This window comes from Quercus robur, chromosome 11 (genome assembly GCF_932294415.1).
Source record: "Quercus robur chromosome 11, dhQueRobu3.1, whole genome shotgun sequence".
Taxonomy (NCBI): domain Eukaryota; kingdom Viridiplantae; phylum Streptophyta; class Magnoliopsida; order Fagales; family Fagaceae; genus Quercus; species Quercus robur.
This window is the reverse complement of record NC_065544.1, coordinates 52,779,605-52,793,045: the sequence shown is the minus strand read 5'-3', so window position 1 is coordinate 52,793,045 and position 13,441 is coordinate 52,779,605. Positions and strand designations below refer to the sequence as shown.

General features: G+C 38.9%; 1 protein-coding gene, 1 long non-coding RNA gene and 2 pseudogenes across 2 annotated transcripts; 2 read left to right on the top strand and 2 right to left on the bottom strand.

Annotated features, from left to right (window-relative positions):
- The first annotated feature begins 532 nt into the window (after nucleotides 1-532).
- Nucleotides 533-1,715, top strand: LOC126707051 (NAD(P)H-quinone oxidoreductase subunit H, chloroplastic-like; annotated as a pseudogene).
- A 1-nt stretch (nucleotide 1,716) lies between these two features.
- LOC126707052 (NAD(P)H-quinone oxidoreductase subunit 1, chloroplastic) lies at nucleotides 1,717-3,847 on the top strand. Its single transcript, XM_050406639.1, has 2 exons — nucleotides 1,717-2,267; nucleotides 3,307-3,847. Exons 1-2 carry the CDS (start codon nucleotides 1,717-1,719, stop codon nucleotides 3,845-3,847), a joined length of 1,092 nt encoding a protein of 363 aa, XP_050262596.1.
- Nucleotides 3,848-4,158: 311 nt separating this feature from the next.
- Nucleotides 4,159-5,041, bottom strand: LOC126705225 (3-dehydrosphinganine reductase TSC10A-like; annotated as a pseudogene).
- Nucleotides 5,042-6,272: 1,231 nt separating this feature from the next.
- On the bottom strand, nucleotides 6,273-8,249 carry LOC126707059 (uncharacterized). The gene is made up of 2 exons (XR_007648796.1): nucleotides 7,884-8,249; nucleotides 6,273-6,652 (listed from the first exon to the last, which is right to left on the bottom strand). It is a non-coding gene; the product is annotated as an uncharacterized LOC126707059 (long non-coding RNA).
- Nucleotides 8,250-13,441: the final 5,192 nt, after the last annotated feature.

Genomic DNA, 13,441 nt, shown 5'->3' with positions numbered 1-13,441 from the left:
ATAAACTGAAGAACTTTGCAGCCAACAACCTTCTCTAGTTGGTGATTGAAGTCGCGTACTGAGATCTGCGCATTAGTTAGTCACGTACTTGGGAGCCGTGCATCGAAAAGAGAAATTGTCACTATAGAACAAGTCCAATTGGGTATTGGGGTAAGGGTTCAACTGTAGGTTGGTATAAGGTACTGGGATTCCTTTACTTGTAACCGCTTGTTGTGATAATAGTGGAATTTCGAGAGTGGTGACCTAAAAATCACCCGGTGGGGTTTTTGCAGTTAGATTTTCCCCATTCGTAAAAAAATCACCGTGTCATTTATTTTCCATTGCATATTTAGTAATTTGGTGATTTGTTTGTGCTACCACGTGTTCGCATGTTAATTAACTTAATTAATTCAATTGGCTAAATTAATTGGTTAATTTATCACAAGGGGTCAATTCATTTTAGGCCTATCAATTTGCTTTATTAGATCTTGAATTTTGATAAACTGTTTTTCGTTTTATGCAATTCGTAGAAGAACGAATTGGGGAAAAACTTATGAATATACTAGTTACAAGAAAGGATCTCATGATAGTCAATATGGGCCCCCACCACTAGTCAATGCATGGTGTTCTTCGACTCGTCATTACTCTGGACGACGAAGATGTTATTGACTATGAACCAATATTGGGTTATTTACATAGAGGGATGGAAAAAATTGCGGAAAACCGAACTATTATACAATATCTGCCTTATGTAACCCGTTGGAATTATTTAGCTACTATGTTCACAGAAGCAATAACTATAAATGGGCCAGAACGACTAGGAAATATTCAAGTACCGAAAAGAGCTAGTTATATCAGAGTAATTATGTTGGAATTGAGTCATATAGCTTCTCATTTGTTATGGCTCGACCCTTTCATGGTAGATATTGGTGCACAAACTCCTTTCTTCTATATTTTCAGAGAAAGAGAATTAGTATATGATCTATTCAAAGTTGCTACGGGCATGAGAATGATGCATAATTATTTCCGTATTGAAGAAGTGGTGATTGATCTACCTTATGGATGGAGAGATAAATGTTTGGATTTCTGCGATTATTTTTTAACAGGAGCTACTGAATATCAAAAACTTATTACAAGAAATCCTATTTTTTTAGAACGAGTTGAGGGCATAGGCATTATTGGTAAAGATGAAGTAATAAATTGGGGTTTATCAGGACCAATGCTGCGAGTGTCCGAAATACAATGGGATCTTCGTAAAATTGATCATTATGAGTGTTACGACGAATTTGATTGGGAAGTACAATGGCAAAAAGAAGGGGATTCATTAGCTCGTTATTTAGTCCGAATTGGCGAAATGGTAGATTCCATCAAAATTATTCAACAGGTGCTGGAAGGAATTCCGGGGGGGCCCTACGAGAATTTAGAAATACGATACTTTGATAGAAAAAGGTATCCAGAATGACATGATTTTGAATATTGATTCATTAGTAAAAAAACCCTCCCCCACTTTTAAATTGCCAAAACAAGAACTTTATGTGAGAGTCGAAGCCCCTAAAGGGGAATTGGAAATTTTTCTAATAGGGGATCATAGTGGTTTTCCTTGGAGATGGAAAATTCGACCACCTAGTTTTATCAATTTGCAAATTCTTCCTCAGTTAGTTAAAAGAATGAAATTGGCTGATATTATGACAATACTAGGTAGCATAGATATCATTATGGGAGAAGTTGATCGTTGAAATGATAATTGATATAAGGGAAGTACAAGATATCAATTCTTTTTACAAAGTGGAATCTTTAAAAGGGGTCTATGGAATTATATGGGTGCTTGTCCCTATTTTGACTCCTGTATTAGGAATCACAATAGGCGTACTAGTAATTGTATGGTTAGAAAGAGAAATATCCGCAGGGCTACAACAACGTATTGGACCCGAATATTTCGGTCCCTTAGGAGTTCTTCAAGCTCTAGCAGATGGGACAAAATTACTTTTCAAAGAAAATCTTCTTCCATCTAGAGGAGATACTCAGTTATTTAGTATCGGACCATCCATAGCAATTATAGCAATTCTACTAAGTTATTCAGTAATTCCTTTTGACTATCACCTTGTTTTAGCCGATCTCAATTTTGGGGTTTTTTTGTGGATTGCGGTTTCAAGTATTGCTCCCATTGGACTTCTTATCTCAAGATATGGCTCAAACAATAAATATTCTTTTTTAGGTGGTCTACGAGTTGCTGCTCAATCGATTAGTTATGAAATACCATTAACTCTATGTGTATTAGCAATATCTCTACATGCGATTCATTGAAAGATAAATTTTTCCCTATTTATTTCTTTCTAGTCTTTATAGAAAAAGGGTTAGAATGAATTGAATAGATATCCTCATCTTTTTATTCATTATTCAGATTAAAGAATTAAATTAGATAGTTATATGAGTGAAAGAAAACAGCTATATAATTATAATATATTATATATTCGCAGTAAAATTCTTGAGTCTCGTCTTCAATGTATAAGAAGAATTAAAAAAAGTTTGAGCGTAAATAAACAGAAGAAGAAGAACCCATTTACCCCAAGATTGGTTGATTAGTCATGTCATCCTAGCTTGAAGCAGGTTCAAAGAATCAACTGTATTACGTTTTCACTAGTGTTTGTTACCGTAAAGCGGGCGGTTAGCAAAAATGAGTGGATGGTTAGAAATGCCAAATTACGCAAAGGATTAGTAATAGAGATTATGTCTTTTATCCCCAAGGATATTTACACATAATATAAAAAGAATACGGATTGGGGCTTTAAGTTAGTAGAAATGATCAAGCCGTACTCCCCACGATTCCTATCCAAAGTATACTCCTATCCACCGATTAAATAAATAACTGTCAGAAATGAAATAATCCTTTATTTAGTAAGCCCCCCCCCCCCCCCCTTTTTTCAGAAAAGAAAGAAGAATAGGAACGAAAAAAAAAATACAATTTCTTATTTTATTTTATTTTTTTCAAAAATGAAAACGACAGGTTATTGATATTTCTACAAGCAGTATTTTATTAAAGACTCAAAGTTATTACTCAGCAAATAATTATTTCTTAATTATTAATTAAATAAAGGATAAGATCAATTCAGACGTCGTTTTTTTAGTTATTATAGAATATATAGAATTTAAGTGGTCGAATTCAAGGTCGTTTACTCAATTTTGAACCCATTTATCTTATAAATCAAAATAAATAATATGGACACGGTCCTTAGATTTATTTATGGCCGTAAAGGAGCTGTATGAAGCAAAAATCTCATGTATGGTTTTGTAATAGTGACGATAACAGTGAAGTTATCGCCGACTATGATTATCTAATAGTTTAAGTACAGTTGATATTGTTGAGGCTCAATCAAAATATGGTTTTTGGGGTTGGAATTTGTGGCGTCAACCTATAGGGTTTATCATTTTTCTAATCTCTTCCCTAGCAGAATGTGAGAGATTACCTTTTGATTTACCGGAAGCAGAAGAAGAATTAGTAGCAGGTAATCAAACCGAATATTCGGGTATCAAATTTGGTTTATTTTATGTTGCTTCCTATCTAAACCTATTAATTTCTTCATTATTTGTAACAATTTTGTACTTGGGTGGTTGGAATATCTCTATTCCATACATATTCGTTGCTGAGCTTTTTGAAATAAATAAAGCACATGAGGTCTTTGGAATGACAATTGGTATCTTTATTACATTAGCCAAAACTTATTTGTTCCTGTTCATTCCTATCACAACAAGATGGACTTTACCTAGGCTAAGAATGGACCAACTATTAAATCTGAGATGGAAATTTCTTTTACCTATTTCTCTCGGCAATCTATTATTAACAACCTCTTTCCAACTCAGTTCACTGTAAGGGAATACTTTATTCTATATTTATGGCTTGCCTCAAACAAGAGAAAGAAACAAACATAAAGATTTTCATAAATATTTACGATATGTTCCCTATGGTAACCAGGGTTATGGATTATGGTCAACAAACAGTACTAGTTGCAAGATATATTGGTCAAAGTTTCATGATTGCCCTATCCCATGCAAATCGTTTACCTGTAACTATTCAATATCCTTATGAAAAATTAATCACATCAAAACGTTTCCATGGTCGAATACACTTCGAGTTTGATAAATGCGTAACGCGTGCAATGGTGCTAGTTATTATTATTGTTCCTAACAGGCTTGAAATGACATGAGAGCAATTAAGGTGGGCCCACGATCAGTATGGTTGTTTTTGATGGACGGTAAAGCGGCTTTGATCATGTGAAAACTGCCCATGAGATTGACGTCTATCGTGAACCTGACCTTATCCAATTCTTGCTTCTCTAGTTCTTGCGGAACAAACACACCTTGGTTGACTATCTACACGTCGATAGGGTTGACCTCGCTGATGGCCTTGGAAACGACGTCGTAGTCTCTGACGTCGGCGGCGAAGACCGCCACATCGATGCCGGTGGAGAGGCAGATCACCTGCTTCACCTCCTCGAGCTTGTCAGGGGATTGGAAGAGGATGGAGACGCACACGCCCTTCGGCACGGCCTGGTGGGCCAAAGGGAGTGGTGATGAACACGTGGCGGTTCTTGATTGGGATTTTGATCGAGCAGGGGCGGACTAGGAGGTAGAGAATAAGGAGGAGAAGTAGAGGGAGGAGGAGAAGGAGAAAGAAGTTGGAGTTTGACATTGATGATGGAGTTGGTGAGAAAAGCTAATTGAAAGCAACGGTGGTGATGTGTTTGACTTTGATCTGTATGTGATTTATCGTTGCATTGTTCATGAGAATGTGTTAGCTAGCTGTGTGAAGTTTGCGAAGTGGAAATTTGTTGCTTTTTCCATTCGATGTAACCAATGCTGCTATTTTGGATCTAGTAATTTGGCCGCCTTGGTCTAAACGACTTGCCTAAAGGTAATGATATGAAATTAACTATGTGCTTAATGGTGGCAAGGGCAATAAAGTGGTGCACCATAGGAAGTCAGGAAGCTTGTTCGCTTCAGAATTGTGGAGGCCATTGAATTTGGAAGTGAATGAATCGGTGTTGACTCGATAAAACTCGGTTGATATTCGGTTTGGATTTTTTGCGAAAATTAATGATGTTTGTTCACTTTGTTCTTTATTTTTACTTTATAGCCTACTACTGTTTATTATATTGGGCTTAAAATAGTGGTTTATGCACTACTACTGGGCTTTTTTTATTTGGGCTCAGAAATGGCTCAATCTTAAAGATTCTAGTCCAACTTGTGATTTGCATTGGTCTTTTGCATTTTTAGGATCGGACTAGAATGTTCGGTCTGTTAAAACCCTGGACCAAACCTAACTGGACAGGCCTCCAGTCTCAACTAGTCCGGTCCCAATCAGACCTGGTCAGAATATAGGTTTAGATGCTATTAGTTTGTAATCTGTATCAATATTTGAAAGTATGAACTTTTAGCAGATTCTTCAAACTAATGCTCTAACAATAAGCTATTTCCAAGTATTATTAAGCAAAAAATAAAAAATAAAAGCTATTTCCAAGTATGAATTATTTTAGCAGATTCTTATCTAGGCTTCTTCTTTTTGTGCTCTAATTTTTTTTGTTTTTGGCACAAATACTTCAAAGTAAGAACATTAACATCAGTCCATGTATAATAGAAAAAAGATGTGTAAAATATACATAGTTTACCTAAAAATGATCTGTATCAATTTGTGTATAATTATGTAAATTTACAAATTTGGTTATTACCTATAAAATAAAGAAGACTAAATTTACACATTTGCTACACTAATGGTATAAACTTATGCTGACACTATTTATTTTACATTTAGTTGTTTATTCTTTTTTTACGTATCTCAAGAATGAAGGAAGATAGTGAATAGTGGTTGTGTGTGAAGAAAGAGAAACTATTAAAAAAAATCAATAATATTTGATGTTTTTTTTTTTTTTTTTTTTTGAGAAAGAATTGATGTTTTAATTGAATCTAATGTAAAATAGATAATCTGATATGGAATGTTTTGAAAAGTGAATATGTAAAATAAAAAATTTTAAAAATAGCTTTTTATGTTAAAACAGACAAATTTTTTCACGAGGTGATTCGAAAGCTCAAGTTATGGGTGTCGATGACTATTCAAAGCATCTAACTACACAAAACCGTAATACAGCTCCATAACTTTAGGTCATAAGCAAGAAGGAGGAAAGCAGTAAGTATTTGTAGTCTATAAGCAGTAAACAATTTAACACCTAATACCCTGCTTAAAATTTTAAAAATAAAATAATAATAATAAATAAATAAATATATAAAAACAGAGTGAAGTAAGTTCGATCAAAACAAAATTGCAATTACAAAAGGCTCTAATCTGCTACAAAATGATTTCAGTTCCCCATTGTTTCTTTCTCGATATGTCAGTATGAATGGGAATAAAAAGAACATGATAATCCATCTGTTCATGCAACATGCCTAGCTGCAATCCCCAACAACAGTGAGAGAGAATTTCTTCCTGAAGAAATATAATGATTGATACTAAAATAAGAATTCCGAAACTTACAGTTTCCAAAGCAATGATACTTTAACGATGAGAGAAATCAACTTCCAGCGACTCCAGGGAAACTCAAAGGATTTGTAGTGATCAACATAACTGTCAGCTGTGATCCGAAGAAATTCATAACCTCAGCAAGCACCACGAACTTTTAAGTCCCTAGAAAAGATCATAGAAAATTTATATTATTACATTTGCAACAAGAATTTCCAACATTCAAACATAAACTAAGTGCACCAAAACAATATCTGAGGTTAAAGCAATTGGTTTTTTGATTGTTATGCATCTTATGCCTCATGCCATGATATAGCTTCACGGAAGTGGCAAAATTCTATAGAACATAAGAGTAAAACTTAAAAAGCCTAAGGTTATAATTTGAAACAGAAATTTCAACCCTACTCTGTTTCATTACTATTGTGACAAACAAGTGCACTTTCATCTTTTACAAATGCGCAGAAAAGTATAGTAACAATTTTATTTCATGAGTGAAGTTCCTCCCATTCAAAAAAAAAAAAAAAGCAGAGTTGAGTGCCACGTATGTTCACTTGAGAAGTTACCAGTGCTACATCAAGCCTCTTTAACATATTAAATGTTGTCTAAAATGCTTTAGCTTACCGAAGCAACTAAAAAGAATTAGAAGCCTTAGCTTACCATTAAACCTTATGGGTTCCTTCCTAATTGGTGCCTTTTTTATTTCTTGTCGAAAATTCGCAATTCAATTACAAATCTTAAAGCTGCCAAGGGATTGTTACAATTAATTAAAGGTCAAGATTATATTTCCCAATCGTTTGAGATTCATAGATAGAACCAGGTTGCTTAAAACTATTGCCAATGTCAAGTCCTGAGTGGTGGTTCTAGGATGTGTATAATAACCGTGCTGTTCACAGCCGAAAGCCATCTCTCTCAACAAGTTACAGGCTATAATTTTAGTGCCATTCAGAGTGAGCAAAAACAGGAACAAAACATTTTATTGCAAGGCCTTTTTAAATGTGAAAGTCTAGACATGTTGTGCAAGTAGCAATCATAGTGCATTCACATCCGGTTTCTACCAAAAAAAATTTATTTCTCTTATTCTCTCTCACCCACCCACTTCTGCTGAGCAACATTCACACCACCCACCACCAAGAATTATTTTAAATCAAACCAACACAGTGAGCAAAGAACATAACAATAACAGACCCACCAAGACCAACGACGACCAAACACCACCCACCACAGTCACCACCACGCCACCACCACACCACCACCACGCCAAACCAAACCAACCAATCCGTGCTAAACCCAAACCCCATCGGAATCCAAAGTCCAAAAAACAAAAATCCAAACCCCATCAAAATCGGAATCCACCCCAAACCCCATCAGAACCCACCCAAAATCAAAACCCACTCACCTCTGCCACGACCCACCCAATCTCGCCATGCTGTGAGTCCATGACTACGCCCATCTCCACCACTGCACACCTCGCCACAATCCATCTCGCCATGCACGACCTTGCCACGACCCACGTCCACGCCGCCAAACCCACGACCTAGCTCACGCCGCCATACCCATGACCCACGTTGTCACCTGATCCACGCCGAACATACGCCCACACCAGAATATAGCCACCACCGTGAACTAAAGAGAGATGTGAGAGAGAGGAGCTTGGATTGATCTGGAGAGAGGAAGAGTAGAAGAGACACCAAACTAGTATGGTCTTTCTTTCCGTTAAATTTTGCGCATAAACTTTTATACAAATATAAGAGTGTGGGTCATGTTTGACTATGAAAAGGTTAGAATAAGCCGACCATCCTTCTTTCACCAATTTTAATTGAGATCTACCATTGTCATTTATGTAATTATTTGTTTTGTTTTGTTTTGTTATACATTAAGGCAAGTGTTAATTTTTTAATAAGGGAATAGTAGAATCTGACAGCTATTTGATTCTCAATTTATGCTAGTTCATTGAACGTGAATTTTGTTCCCCTACTGCTCATTGACTAATGATATTTGATTTTTTAGCTGTACGTTTTGATGTCCATGCATGTCGTTTGGATTCAACGGCATATTTTATGACTTTATCTCCATTTTACTGTTCCTGCAATATTGTTGTCTTTTGTTGCTTTGGTATAGCCATGCCGTTTAATAAGGAAAGAGAGAATATATTATGATATTTTTATAAAAAAATATATATTATTCAATCAATTATTTCAAAAAAATGAGTTTTTTAGTTGTTTTATGGCTAAAAAAAAAAGGAAAATTAATTCATTTTTCCTTCCATTTTCATTCTCACTATACCCTGAGAAAACAAAACTTTTTCTAACGCATTTAACAGAGCAATTTATTGGATAGACCGTAATAAAAGGGACTACATTGAATATATAAAGATCAAAATTATAGCACTGAAATGAATGCATTAGAATTTATAAGACTGAATTGAATTTTAACAAAGATAGTGTGTAATTTATAAATTAGTATTGTGAGTTTGTGACTTAAGGAATGAGCCAACACCTACCTCGATTTATTGTGAAAACTTAGAACATAAACATAGACATCAGATTTTCATTGCTTGAAACAAGTGAGGTCTGACTTTCTGAGCCTACCCATGTGAATGTCAGCAACATTTGGTAAATGTTAATACTCTTTTTTTGATAAACTGGTAAATGTTGTAATACTTAATAGTATTCTCTAACTCTAAAGACAAATCGAATCTTGATAGCTTTGAAGTTGATTAAAAAATCTGGTTGAAGCTTGAAATCCAAACTGTGTTGAGTAACTTGAGTTAACAAGGGCTAATTTTTATGATTTATACACACACACACACAAAACCATCCATTTGGATTAAACAATTTAGTTGCTGACTCTATCTATTTCACACTTCTACTCCTGAAAATTGGAAAACTGAAAAATCACATAAAATTAAATATTGATTTTTTTTTTCTTTTTTGGGTTGAATGAGTATTGGTTTCATTCTCAAGTGAAAAGGAGTTTCATTTCTTTTCGGCAAGGATGTTTCTTTCTTTTAATTGTCTTTTTCTGCTAATGATTTATACTCCTGGACTTCGTTGCTCATATTGTCACATACATTACAAATTTTAGTTTAAATGTTATATTTTACCTTAAACATGCTATTAATTATACTGTAGTTGCACGATTTTTCTGGCCCAATTTCTGTTGATTAAGCCTTGGCCCAAAGCGCAACACACAATATATATTTGTAGAGGATGGGTCAAAGAACTTAGCTTCAGTGAACCTATTCGGTCTAATGCATGGACAGTGTAATTTGCAAAGAGAAATAAAAACACTAGAATGGATCTTTTTCTTCTGATTCTATTTCTTCAGTTTTCAGTACAGATTTCTTCGTCCCTCCTTTGAGGGACTCCACTACATTATATAGTTCTCTTCCTCTCATCTCAACCTTACACCTGTTGATCATCTAAGCATCTACTTGAACACCTGTCCCATCAGACGCCCTCATCAGTCCCTTTGTGAGTTGCAGAGGCCAAGACGGTACTGTTCAGGTGTCTTTTCCTCATTAATGCGGTCAAGGGGGTGGTTGGGGCGCAATTAATGTGGTGGTAGCTTTCCATGAGATATTTTGGATTTTATTCATTTTATATGTTGGGAGAGTGAATTGAAATAGTTGGAGAGAGTTCCTCGTCTGGGATTCGTGATGTCCGAGGAGGAGTTACTCCTCGGACAGGTTTCCCTGACGTTATTGGAATTGAGTAGGGCTTCATATGTGGTTTTCCTTCGAACAGGACGCTCCTCGGACAGGCCTGAATTTGGAATAGCCCATTATTTTTGGGCCGGGCCCCACAATAGCCCCTCAAAACTCCGGTTTTATCTCATTCCGAGGAGAAAAGCGGGGTTTTGGAGTTGATGAGAGGATGGAAGTAAGGAGATCGTGTGGCGCGCGTGCGGACGGTTACTTTTGACGCGCTGCAATTTACGAGGCGCGGCCATTAACTTCTGGAGACGTTATGTTTCCTTCATCCAACGGCGTGGCGGGGATCGAACGGCCCTCGTTTTTTCTCATATTTTTAGGCAGGAGCGATCTTTTCTCTCTCCTCCTGGCTATATAAGACGTCAGAGAGATTCAGTTCCTTATTCTTATCTGTATTTCGTAAACCTCAAAGGACTCCAGAGAACTCCATCGAATCCCAGAGATATACGAACACTTGCGTCCGTTGCGCCACCGTAGCCATCCCTTGTGAAGCGTTTCGTCCAAGAGAGATTTCCAGGCGTCCCATTGAGCGTTCTGTGCAGGTACCAGTACATTTCGTTCTTTTCGCCGTTTCAATTCCCTCCTCGGAATTTACTTTTCTTCTTGGTCTCTACTTTCATTTCCCCATTTCAGTTCAGATGGGTAGATTCGAAAAATTAGTAAAAACTCCAGCCGCTATGGAGGCCTTTAGGGCTAAATACCACATTCCCCCTGGGGTTGGGCTGCGGTACTGTCCTCTGGAAGGAGTATTGACAGATAGAGTTGAGGGAGAAGTCGTTATCCCCATGATTGCTTTCATAGAGGGAGGGATGACACTTCCCATGCGTAGGATCACAAGGGAATACATGTTCAACCATAGGTTGACGCCGTACCAGTGTGCCCCGAATATGTTCAAGATATTAGGCTGTGTAGATGTCTTAGACGAGCGGATGAATCTAGGCCTTACTTGGCACGATGTGGCTTATCTGTACGAATGTCACCGCCTCGGGGATGATGGGTATTATCTTAAATCCCGGAACGAGGACGTTAGGTTGATCTCTTGTCTTCCAGTATCCAATAAGACCGTGAAGAATGACTTACTCATTGCTTCTGGGGAGTGGTTCGACGGTATTCATTGTCCAACTCGGGCAGGAAACCCAGGTGCGGCGCTTTTAGGATTGGTCCTTTTTGGGAAAGGATTTAGTGTTGAGGGGTTATTTTTCTTGCTTTCTTTGTAATTGGAAAATTTCATGGTCTAACCTCACTTTTCCTGGTTTGTTTGTAGACAAAATTCACGTTGCTCCTCGGATAAACTTTGTGAACGTGCCAGCGTTGAACTATCTCCTTAGGTCGGAGATTTAAGTCGCCGAGGACGGACAGTTGCGTGCGGCCCATCTGGTTCTGGGCTATCAACCTCTGAGCAGCGCTTTTCAGGCGGTTGGTCACGCTATAAGGGCGGGCAGTCCGAGGCTGGCTAGAATTGATGTGTCCAAGGACGGGTTTGTAGCTGACCACGATCTGCCACCAGTTGTGTTGCCTGGTGTCAGAAATCCCTACTTAGCAGAGCAGCTACCCCCAGTAAACGAGCCTGGCGCTGCCGTTTTGGTTGAAGAAGGGGCTGAATCGTCTCGTCTTTCCCTTGAGGAAGAGATAGATAAGTTTTACTTCGAGGAGGAAATTCAGCCAAACCCCTTGGTGGAGCTTTCTAATCCCGAGGCAGAACAGGACCAACATTCCGCAGTTGGTATTCCCTCAATCGTTATCTGCTCGGACGATACTTCGGACGAAGAGGTAGAGCCCATGGCAGGAAAAGGAAAATCTCTAAAGGAGCTGATGTCCTCCCGAGGGAAATGTCAGTCATCGAAGGGTCAGTCATCGAAGGGACCAATTCCATCACAGGTCAAAACCCTTCCCCCTGTGGTCCCTCAGGGCGTCTCGGACCCTGGTCTTAAGGTTAATCCGGACCTGAAGAAGAAGAGGCCGGTTGACACTCCTGAGGAAGGTGAGGTGACTGCCCAGCCGACCAAGCAGCAAAAGACCACACGGGCGCCAAGGAGCAGAAGGGGTAACTCCTCGGAGAGCCGGGATGAGGAGAACGTTGCTGAAGTGCGCGCTTCCCCTCGTGCATGGAATCCCAAGTTGGAACTGGATGGGGTTGCCATCCTTTCCAATGCTTCGGTCCGAGAGTATAACCGAGGCCGGGCAGGGCACGTGGCTGATGCCTTAGAGCAACCCCTACTCCTTCCTCGGGACATGGAAGCCTATAGGCGGTTCTCTCAGCCCGAGCTCTTCCTATCCCTAAAAAGGGATCTTGCGCTGGTAAGTAATCCTTTTACTGTTTTATTAATTTGTTTACCCCTGTTAGATTTCTTTTTCAAAACAATCCTGTTTCGTTCGTAGATTACTCAGCAGGTGTTCGTGGCTGATGAGTTTTGCCGTGATAGCCGTAGTCGGGTTGAGGCTGAGACCTAGGCTCGGGCGGAGATGGAGAAAGCCTTGGGGTCCCTCAAGCACGAGCATCTTAAACTTACGGACGAGTTCAAGGTGTCGGAGAACCGGCGCAAAAGTGCAGAGGCTGGTTTAAAGAGTGCCGAGACCCAGGCGGAGGACCAGCGCAAAGAGTTGTACTTGGCACAGATTAACCTCGCCACTGAGAGGCGGGCAGTGCAGGATCTCAAGACTGCCCTGCAAAAAGTTGAGGATAAGCTGAGGCAGGCCAAAGAGGAGGCCCAGCTGATCCGAGAGGCTACTGAGGCCGAGAAGAATGCTGCTCGCCAGCTCGGGGCTGAAGAGACGGAAGCCAGGCTATCCGAGGAGATCCTCGAGGTGTGCAGGGATTACTGCAGTATTTCATGGGCTCATGCTCTCGATGCTGCGGGAGTTCCTGCGGATTCGGCACTAAGACTGCCCGAGAGCATCTTCTATCCTCAGGAGATTCGAGCTAATCCTGATGAAGCCCAAGTCGCTTCAGAGCAAGACCTGGCGGTGCCTGATGCCGTCCTCGTGCCTGATATGGCGAAGGATCCTGCCATAGACTCTACCATTGAGGTTCCTCCTCCTCAGCCCGAGCATAAAGAAGATCCTTCCGCTAAGGCTTAGCCTTTTAGGCTTTTGATCTTTGTAATCTTTTCTCTTTTTTTTTTTTTTATGAGAGTCGTCCTATTTTTTCATTCTTTTGTAAGGACCTCTCTTTCTAATGTACTCGAAATATTAATATAAAAGGTTTGTTTTGCTTACTATGGATGTACGTCAGTAGTGCTTTA

Coding starts and splice junctions, on each gene's coding strand:
- LOC126707052 (XM_050406639.1), top strand. CDS start 1,717: ATGATAATTGATATAAGGGAAGTACAAGATATCAATTCTTTTTACAAA. Junction 2,268..3,306: donor TGTGTATTAGCAATATCTCT/ACATGCGATTCA, acceptor TCGCCGACTATG/ATTATCTAATAGTTTAAGTA.